Source organism: Xiphias gladius, chromosome 16, assembly GCF_016859285.1.
Source record: "Xiphias gladius isolate SHS-SW01 ecotype Sanya breed wild chromosome 16, ASM1685928v1, whole genome shotgun sequence".
Classification (NCBI taxonomy): domain Eukaryota; kingdom Metazoa; phylum Chordata; class Actinopteri; order Istiophoriformes; family Xiphiidae; genus Xiphias; species Xiphias gladius.
Window position 1 is genome coordinate 20,195,600 of NC_053415.1, and position 10,534 is coordinate 20,206,133.

A 10,534-nucleotide genomic window follows, 5' to 3' on the forward strand; every position below is an offset into this window, starting at 1 on the left:
GATTACAAGGTATGCGTTTGTCTGCTTTCTTGAGAACACGCTGTATCTTTGCCCAGACTGAACCGCAGGTTACGAGCATAAAAAAAAATTCTCCACGGCACAGCTAGACGTGTAATTAATTTGGAGGCCAACAAAAGCAAGAGACATGTTCTTATTGTTTCTCACTCTTCAACACAGAGAGTCACATTCCAAGTTTGTATATTGGATGATTTATTTTCTATTTTACTTTCCTTATTTGATAATAATTGTGGGCAGTAGCCTATCTGGTAGCAATAGGGTTTGTTTTTGTTTAACATTTTTCAGTACATGTATCAGTACGATACCAGACTTATATTTCAATGTCTCCCTTATATCCTGTAGAATCTTTTTTTTTTTTTTTTCATTTAACAAATGAAAGCATGCATCTGTAAATAATGTTGTCTCAACACAAAGTAGCTGTACAAGAACTTTGCCTAAATAAAACCAAAACCAAAGCCAAAATAAAATTTAAATCGGGGAAATATTTGGTTGTAGGATAAGTAAATAAGGCTAAAAGTCTGACCAAACAGGAAGTGCCCGCTTTCGGTGCTTGACAGGTTAAAAACTACACTGCTATGGTACTCAGAAAGTATTCAGGTTTGATACCCAGCCCTTTGGAACAAAGTGTCTTGGGCATGCCAAGAGTGAAGAGGCGTCTTACTGCTTCTGACTATGTTGGTTTGCTTATATGTATGTATATGTGCCTGCAGGTGGCAGATCTAGAGGGCTAGTACACTAACATCAGTCTTTATGGAAAGAAATCTGGAACGAAGGTTAGGGTTTGACTGATGTGTATTTATTGGCATATTTGTTGGAGAACATTTAGTGTGATGATGACTGCTTTGGATGCTTTGCTGCCTGCAAAGGAAACGCAGAAACCCAGATTGTTTGAACTACTGTAGGAATATTGGAGAGTAATTAGGTTTACTCAGCAGTATTTCTGCCAAGATGTCCAAAATGTCTTTCTCTCTTTGCATCTGTGTCACTTTATTCAGCCTATATTATGCTAATGTACGTTTACTCTCTCCAGGCGGTGTGTGAGGAGATCCGTCGACTTTCTCCCAGGGCTGGTCTTCACCATGACGGTGTGGTTTTTGGCTCTGATGACTTCTGTGCCAGCATAGGTAGCTGTCGCACCTTCTGCTTAACTGTCTCTCTCTTTGTTAGCCACAACTGTAATATTCTGTCTTTCTCTCACGGGACTTTTGGCGTAGAACAACATATTATATCGCACTGTAAAATCCAAGAGTTTAATAGCCTGTCTGTAAATACAGTACATGTCTCAGAGGTCACTCACTCTTTCCCTAATTCTAATAGATGATTATAGGACTGCAGGAAAAGTGGTTACAAATATAGTATTCTTTTTATTAATATAAGAGATGATCTGTGGATGTGGGATGTGTGAGAGGTAGTGCAAAATGAGGTGTCCTGATATACAAAACTAATAGATCAGATGGAAGTAAAGACGCATTTCCTGCACATTATTTTCTATATAAGTACACATTAAGGATTTTGAATACATGCAGCCTATGGCTACTTACCACAAGTAAAAAAAGAGGCGGTGTTTAAATCATCTTTAAGTTTATTTGTAGTTTTTTTTTTTTTTTTTTGTCGTTTTTAAAAAAATGGAACACGAAGAACAGTCATTAAACTGCTGATCCACTCTTCTTTTGACATGTTGCAAGTTTTCTGATAAAAGAAGAAATATTCAAGTGCCAAATTTCACGGTGCAGTTTCTTATGAAAAGAAGAGAAACTGTGATACTGTTTATCAGTGTAATTGATGTCCTGGCTTCTGTCACTCTTTCATTCATCTGTTCATCACCTGTCAAGATTTCACTTCCACTGAACCTCTTATTTCCTTGAACACCAGCTTGCGTCTCTGAGATCTTAACTGACATGTGACCCTACTGTACATGCTGTGTGTAACCCCATATTTTTTTTTCTTGAGGTGCCACACGGACCAAGGATGCCAGGGAGCTCCTTTACGCCAGGCAGAAGGTAGTTGTGACCACCAAAGCATTTGGGCTGCAGGCTATCGACCTGGTCTACATCGACTACAAAGATGTGGAGGGGCTGAGGCGGCAGGCCAGAGAGGGAGCTCTCATGGGCTTCACAGGTGAAGTTTCTACTATCTGCATCTCAAACTCGCCCCCGTTCCAATAACAAATGTCCCCAGATACCTGTCATTTCCGCAGTTGCTTCACATCAACTTCATTTGTTGTTCTTTAAGTGTATCCCATATTTTCGTCACTCCTCCCTATGGCACAACGACGGACTTCCCTCAACTTTCTGTTGCAAGCAGCATTCAGGGAATCCAACAGTTTTCACTCCTCCTTCCCTCTGTTGCTGTGTCTTGCTCCTCTGTCTTGCTCCAAATGAGAATAGGAGATGCGATAGTTGATAAATTTAAATGTTTTAAAATGTTGCTTAAAAACTGGCAGGATGCAGAAAATCTCCTGGCTTTTCACTTGCTATTTATATGCTTGTATTGCACATAGTAATGAAGATCTGACATCGAAATTACCATTGCGCCTGTGGTTTTAAAACTGGTTGCTTGTCTTTGTCTTTTTTAGCACTTGCAGTGCTGCTGAAGTGAATTCTGAACAACACTGCGGTCCTTAAATGCTTGTCTGACATTTCTGTTGTGCCTGACAATTTCGTGGCTTTGTGTCTGTATGTGTGCACTTGGGTGCATACCTGCTCGTATGCAAATGTGCGTGTGCGTGCAAGTATGATTAAAGGGAGTTATTAGCAAAGTGTGGTAGCGTCTACTTTAACGGCGCTCTGTGTGTGTCTGTAGCCAGGCAACGCTTTCAGAATGTGTGTCTGTGTGTGTGTGTGTGTGTGTGTGTGTGTGTGTGTGTGTGTGTCTGTGCCCCGCAGATTGCATGTAACAGACCACAGAAGGCAGGACAGCCTGTTCCAAAGTGGATATTTCAGTCATTTTTTCCTTCAGTGCAGAAGATTGTTCTGGTATTTTCATCCCTTGAAGAATGATTAATTCAATATGAGACATATTTTTCCTTTGGCATAAAACCGCATAAACAATGAAAAAAACGAGATCTCATAATATATTGTTTTGTTTAGTACGCTGTCATGTTTAGATTTTTTCCCTTCCAATGTGGGATGATTGAATGGAACAGAACAGCGTCAGGCATTAGTCAGCTTTTCACACTGGAAATAAATGGAGAAAAAGAGGCACTTGGCTCAAATTCATGAATCCCCGAGCACACTCTCCACGTTACCTGCACTTCATATCATCAAATCATCTTGTGAGCTTCTTGCTGTCTCATACAGAAACGGATTTTCCAGATGACCTCATTTGCCACCTCTATTCTCTAATGCTGCGGGCTTGCATGAGTGTTTGTGTGTGTCTGTGTGTTTTTACTCAGCTCTTGTGCAATTTAACATTTGTCTTTTTGCAGTTCTATATTGAAACCTTTACCCAATCAAATTTGATTGTTTGCACAACATGTTAAGCACGGTGGTTCCCAAAATGTGTGCAAATATTTTAAATATAATGTTCTGTTCTGTCAATACTTGTTTGAATCAGAATGTTTTGCGTGAACAGAAATTCATCAGAGAAAGCACAAAGTGTTGTTTACATGTGGTTAAAGGTATTAAATGCTAATGAACGCAAGCACCCGCTTGATGAAATAAGTGGTTAGATTTGATATGGAAAGCACCATTCAAAGCACTGGATTAGTGGCTTACAAGCCATGGGCACTCGGTACAGTGTAATCTTAGTAGCTATTACTGGCCCGAGTGTGCTTAAGCAATAATAAGGTGCTGCCAAAAGCTTCTACCTGTGCAGTAATTGACCTTGGCACTACCTAAGCCGCATACAGCACCCATTAGCACTGAGTACAGAAGACACTGGTGAAACACAAACACCCTGTGCTTCTCTGGTTAAGAGGACGGTGCGAAGGCAAAATCCTGCAAAACCTTGCCATCAAATCTGTTGAGGAGGAATGTAATTTATAAGGGGATTGAATAGTGCAGCATCTTCACTTTATAAGCACCTTGTTTTATTTACTATAAACTGTGTTTTTTTTTCTTTTTAAACACTTAATGATCCTAGTAAATATGTTTGCCTCCCAAAAACATAAAACAGTTCCATAAAATTCTCTCCATTGAGGGACCACATTTCACTTCCATCCCTGGGACCTTGCCCATCATTCGCCTGAGAGCACTTTGCTAAATAGCAATCCTCCAATGAGATGCCAGCACCACATGGCAGGCCAGGATTGGCTGGAGGGCATGAATGATGCATTTTAAGAGAACCAATGGGTTGTAACAGAGGGCACCTGAATCACCCTGTCTGTTTCTTTGCGCTGTCATTCTCCTGTGGTCTTACACAGACACGCACACACACGTGCACACAAACACAAAGCGACCCGCTTACAGTATATTTAAGCCTGCCCACGGTCGTTGTTGAAACACACTCCCGTCTTCAGCCCAGAAGGAAAACAGGTGGGAGAGGAGGGAATACACACTCCTCTTGCCTCATTCCTCTCAAAATGCAACATACATGCATACACCAGGCACACACACTCAGGCTGTTGCACTGAAACAGATTCACAATATTCACATAGAAAAAGTAGGAGAACCAATATACTCCTGGTATTTAAATACTGCAGACAAGTGATGCACAGGCACACGCACAAAAACATGCACACATACACAAGACTGTACACACACACACACACACACACACACACACACACACACACACACACACACACACACACACATCTCCAGTGTGGCCCTGGGGAGTCCTCAGGCTGTTTGTCCAACAGAAAATGTGCAGTTCCACACTGTCTTCTTCACACAAACAAAAACACATCAGCAATCATGCATTCACAATGACACTCAAGCAAATGGCTTTCGAACATGTTTTGTAGTATGAACACACACCCCCCCCAAAGGTATCTATTTATTATAAATTACAGTTTATGAATTATGTTCTGTTGTCAGTAATTGTTCGAGCATTTAACTACAGCGTGTTGATTGTGTAACTGTGGTGTGTGTTTTTCTGAGGTTAACTGGGGTGAGTGGAGCTGGATGAGGGGAGTGGATTCTCTCCTCCCCTTTCCTCTTCTGTCTCGTCTCCCCTCTTCCCCTCCTCTCCGCTCCTCGCTTCTCCTCTTCTCTCCTGGGCTAAATTTTTTTGCTCGTGCAGCCCGCCTGCTCAGCCACCTTGAAGGATTTGTTGTCGGCGACAGAGCTAAGCCTTAAAGTGTCGAGTTCCTGCTGGCTACCGCTGAGCCGTCGTTCTCACCAGACGTTTCATAACCTTAACTTATCACTACAAGTTTGATCTGCAAATGTACACGGGATTATGTCTGCGGCGTTCGCCCAAATTTAACTGAGAGGGAGTGGGAGCAGGAGGGTAGGGGGGTGAGGATTGTGTCAGAGCCTTAATTCCATGTTGGGCTTCTGTTTCAGTTGGATACAAGATGTCATTTCTGAAATTGTCTTAGGAAAGGTGTGCAACTATTGAGATATACGTATATTCTAAACATAGTCCTATAGAAATCGTATAGAAGCAATTAAGAAATTAATATAGAGAAAACACATCGATTTTCTTTGTATTATTTCAATTTAGGAATATTTTTAGTGAACGTGCTTCAAAAATGGTTCATTGTTTATTTGAACGTGCAATAGATATTGCTTGAATTACAGGTGTTTGGTTTTCTGTTATCTCCTTGGCATTTGTTTTTATTAATTAGCAGACTGCTTGTGGGTTGCTGCTTAGGTTCGGCCATGCTTTTAATAGGCCGTTCTTTTCATCATCAGTGGGCTGTTCTAGCTGACTTCGGTCAGATATCGAAGTCTAACTAAGCCTTCAGCAAAGTCTCTCCTCGACAGCAGTGCTGCAAGGAGAGAGGAGTTGCTTGATAGCCTTCATGATGTCATGATGTCCCCCTGTCTCACTCCAGTGGCACTGAACATGCTGACACATATACACGCATAAGTTTAGTCTTCTGCGTTCCCCGTTTCTCTACGTGTCATTAATAGCTCTGTGCCAGGAGGTAAAAACATTGTGTTTTTTTGGCGCAAATGGCTCTTGTATTTAATTTTATTCCAATTTCAGTTTCTGTGTGTGTGTGTGTGTGTGTGTGTGTGTGTTTCTGTATGCAGGTAAGCAGGTTATCCACCCAGGGCAGATCCAGGCTGTACAGGAAGAGTTCTCCCCCAGTCAGGAGAGGGTCCATTGGGCCAAAGAGCTCATTGCTGCCTTCGACCAACATCAAAAGGAGGGCAAGGTAACATTAACATCCTCTGCCAAAAGTAAAATCACATTATTTTTAGAATTTAAAAAATAATTTTAGTCTCTCCTCTATAGTACTATTTTGGTCTGAAATAGCTACCAATTTACACATTGCTGAGACAATTTTGTACTCAAAGAATGTGTACTAAAAAGGAGTTGTATATCAATATGTATTGATTGAAAGATGGTTGCATTATATATATTGTATGCAGATGCAGAATGTACAGAGAACTCAACAAAGAGGTACAGCCGAGTTGCTGTTTCTCATTATAGTTTGTTAGCAGTTGTCCAAGTTGTTTACTGGATATTTCCAGTCATTTTACTGAGGCTACAACCTCATTTAAATGTCACTTTCATTCTTAAACAGAACAGTGAATTTCTCCAGAATCAGTTAGAGGGTTACTGACTTTACTAAACATTTTTGTAAATCCTTTCAAAATTTAAGAGGAGCGGGGAGACCCTGTATAATCCAGGGTTTTTGTTTTTTTGTTTTATTTGTATACGCAACTTTCTCAAATGTGTGTCTCCAGCCTTACACAATATCTGTGCTGACTGTGTGTTGAGATGACAGGGGTCTTTCTCTGCTCTGAGACTCAAACTGATCCTTTGTGTATCCTCTCACACACCTCTGTAGTTCCAGAGAATACATACTGTACACCCGTGGGTGACTCAGAGACATCATAGGAGATGGAGGGGAGGGAAGGGGTGGGGTGGGGTGGGGATGGGCAAATTAAGTGTACAATATTATTGTTCCTAATTTAGTGCATGGTTGGATCCTGTGTGTTGGGCTCTGTGGGCTATCTGCTGAGGTAATACACAATCTGCCCACACCTCTCTCCCTGCCAGGGCTGCTCCTGCTAAGCATCGCCCGAGGGATTCATATCCTACCCATCCCTCTGCCGTGGTGTGTGTGTGTGTGTGTGTGTGTGTGTGTGTGTGTGTGTGTGTGTGTGTGTGTGTGTGTGTGTGTGTGTGTGTGTGTGTGTGTGTGTGTGTGTGTGTGTGTGTGTGTGTGTGTGTGTGTGTGTGTGTGTGTAATGGTTTGAATGGTGAGCAGGGTCAGTCTCTTTGTCTTACACCACGACAGGTGCTTGCTTTTCGTAATTCTCACCTCCAGCCACTGACTACATTTTTGACTTGAGGTTTCTGGAGATTTTTTTTTTTTTTTTTTTGCAAAACAAACAGATGCACTCGTGACACTGTTAAATGACACCTTACTGGATGTGTCAGAATAATATTTTATTCCAGAAGATGTTATAATTAAAACAGTTTCTTTACTGAGTTACATTTTCTTCTGCAACACCCAGTTTGCTGTAATTAATGGCTTTGTGTCATATAATTTATGACATATTAAAAACGTCTGAAATTCACAAATTTTATGCTACCTCCACATACACACAAAATATGCATTACGATCTCTCTCGTAATAAAGTGGCATGTTGTGTTTTTCACACAGTAACTTACTTCTTGTACCTGTAAACGTTATCCTTCATCTGAGAACGCTCACTGTGCACTTACTGTCAATGTCTGGTCTAATGTTTCTCTTTCTGCTCTGGTCTCTGTCACACACCTGTTCAGGGCGCGTTCACCTTCCGTGGCAGCATGATTGACATGCCCTCGCTGAAGCAGGCACAGAACATCGTAACGCTTTCCACCGCGGTGCCAGAAAAATAACACACATGGAGACGAAACGGGAGGAACCGGGCGGCAAAAGAAACTGGAAATGTTGCAGGTCTAATGACAAAAAGTAGCACTTCAAGTACTAATTAACTTTGTTGTCTGACATAGGAGAACATTTTGGTTTTAATTTAAGTTTTTAATTATTGTTGAAATATTTTCATTAAATGCATTTGTTTGTTATTGCTGTTTTACTTTTGCTGCTGAGGTGCAATTTACATTATGACTACACCCTGGGATGTATTCATTAGTACAAACTCTGCACATACCGAATGACAACAGCAAACCCTTGGAAACATAGTGTCGGGGATTATTGCCCTGTGTGGGCACTTTCTTGGCGCTCTCTGCAGTGTGCGCGTCGTCATGTCACTCTCCGCGGCTTGTGTGCCCATGCCTCCCATCTCTCCTAGGTCATGATGAATGCTTTCGCATCTCCATGGTCCAGGCAGCTGGGCGAAAGGGTAAACAAACACAACAAGCCACTGTTGTGGATCTATTCATTGGGCCCCGGTCCTCCAGTCAGGCCTCAGCCCCCTGCTTAGAGCCTGACTCACAAACATCAAAGTCCTGCTCACTGGAGGAAAAAAAAAAAAAAAACACAGATGGAAGAACGTAAACTCACGATTTCGCTTTTTTGTGTCAGTCTCCTTAGTAAAGACACGCAGCTCAGTCTGGGGCAGCTGTGAGCCTGTGGTCTTGATGGCAAAGGCGTGTGGCGTCAGACACACCGTGACCTGTACGAGAAATAAACACTGCATATACACATGCTGATCTCCTGATCTCTCATTTAACACGAAGAGTATAACTTGGATTTTCAGCTATTGTTTCTTGATGACTTCATTTGTTTTCTATCAGCATCTTCAAAAACAACTTCATTTTATCAACAGTGATAAATGGTCGCGTTTAGAAAAATGACCTCCCGAACGGGGAGTAGTAAAAGTAGTTTGTGGTAATGTAACAAATGAAAGTACAATGGGGCTCTGCGGAGCGCTTGTGCACATCTGACTTCCAGAGACAGTGAAGTGGGTGTGATGTTCGAGTGAGACAGATTAGAGGCCATGTTGCTCCAGCAGACCAGGACCGAGGCTTTGTCTCTCTGACTGTGGATGGGAGGATAATTGGGGGGGTGTTGAATGGTTAATAGTGCCATTGGTGACCATGGTAATGAAAGGCACCATACCTCCCCTACCCACCTCGTCCACTCATCCCTCTCTCTCTCTCTCTCTCTCCTACTGTATGATCTATTGTGTCTGGGGCAGGACTGCGGTCTGTGCCAGGCCAGGCCAGACAAAAAGATCGAAACCACTCCTGCACCCAGTCAAAGCCCCGAACAGTAAGCTGTCTCTTTGGCATTTGGCCACATATATTTCTCTCACCCCTGGCTCACTTTTTCTGTCATGAATTCACATTTCGGCTTGTTTGTTTGTTTTCACTCAGTCTACTATTATACCCTGAGGTTGGTGGACAAAACTGCTATTATGTATGACTTTCGTTAAATGAATCCACAAGCGTTATTTGGCTATAGCCCTTTTTTTTTTGTGGGGCTCTGCGGGTCTGCAGAATATTTAGAAGACTTGCCATGTCTTGAACTTGGATGACTTAAATGGTAAAATCTTTCCGAGAGATGTTTCTTCTACCGGTCACTAGAAGGGTTTATAGATTGAGTAGTCTGTAATGATTGCTTGATTCATAATATACCCTGTTTTTTGTCTGCTTTGTCATTAAAGAAGGCTATGGGGATTTTGATGAAACTTTTGACTTTTGAAAATTTAATTCATGTATCATCTGTTGCAGCTAAATCTCGATGCAATCCAATCTGAAATGAACAAAGAACAAGTTTCACAATAAGAATCAACTTTAAATCTTGTATGAATAACTCAAAGTACTTAGAGATTTGTATGGTATTAGATCAAGCAATTAAATGATTTTGAGCTAATGCTAATGAAATATATTTTAGAATTCAAGCAAAATTGCTTTTGTCTGAATTCTTTTCTTTCTTTCTTTTTTTTTTTTTGGGTGAATCTCAGCATTTAATACTTTGGCATTAATATGTCATTTTCAATGTTTCAAGTCCTGACCCTTCAAACGTTAAACGAAACAATTCGGCCAGTCCCTGTCGAGTCAGAGGAGACCAGCACGGCATTACGGGCTGCAGAGAGTCATTGTTAGACACCGGTTTCACACTCGGTAGTTTCGACAGAGGCTCGCCGGGTGAGTGTAGTGGTGAGGGGGACCAGTCTGAGGGGACAAGTTGGCTTTTCCAAGCCGCTCTGCACCAACAGGTGTCCCCACAGACAGGAAGGAAGATCTCAAAGCAGAGGAGGAAGCAGCTCGGGGCATCCTGCAGAGACAAAGCGAAAAGGACAACTCTTCTGAGGAAGATTAGGGAATCATTTGGCCAGTTTATATTTTAACCAAACACAACATCCTCCGAGTGTTTGTGCGCCACATACATGATCTTTTATTTATTTATTTATTTTTTTTTGCTCCTCCCAATAATCTTGCTCTCATTTGATATTTCCACTTAACATCCACGCCTTTTTTTTCCCCCTCCCCCTCCCTG

General features: G+C 41.7%; 1 protein-coding gene across 1 annotated transcript in view; it reads left to right on the top strand.

Moving 5' to 3' along the window:
* Nucleotides 1–8,568, top strand: part of clybl (citrate lyase beta like) — a 61,503-nt gene extending 52,935 nt beyond the window's left edge. Inside the window, exons 5-8 of the mRNA XM_040149269.1 lie at nucleotides 1,049–1,142; nucleotides 1,969–2,136; nucleotides 6,165–6,289; nucleotides 7,873–8,568. Of these exons, the coding sequence (XP_040005203.1) occupies nucleotides 1,049–1,142; nucleotides 1,969–2,136; nucleotides 6,165–6,289; nucleotides 7,873–7,968 (483 nt within the window). The 3' untranslated portion in view covers nucleotides 7,969–8,568. The remainder of the gene's footprint in view (nucleotides 1–1,048; nucleotides 1,143–1,968; nucleotides 2,137–6,164; nucleotides 6,290–7,872) is intronic.
* Nucleotides 8,569–10,534: the final 1,966 nt, after the last annotated feature.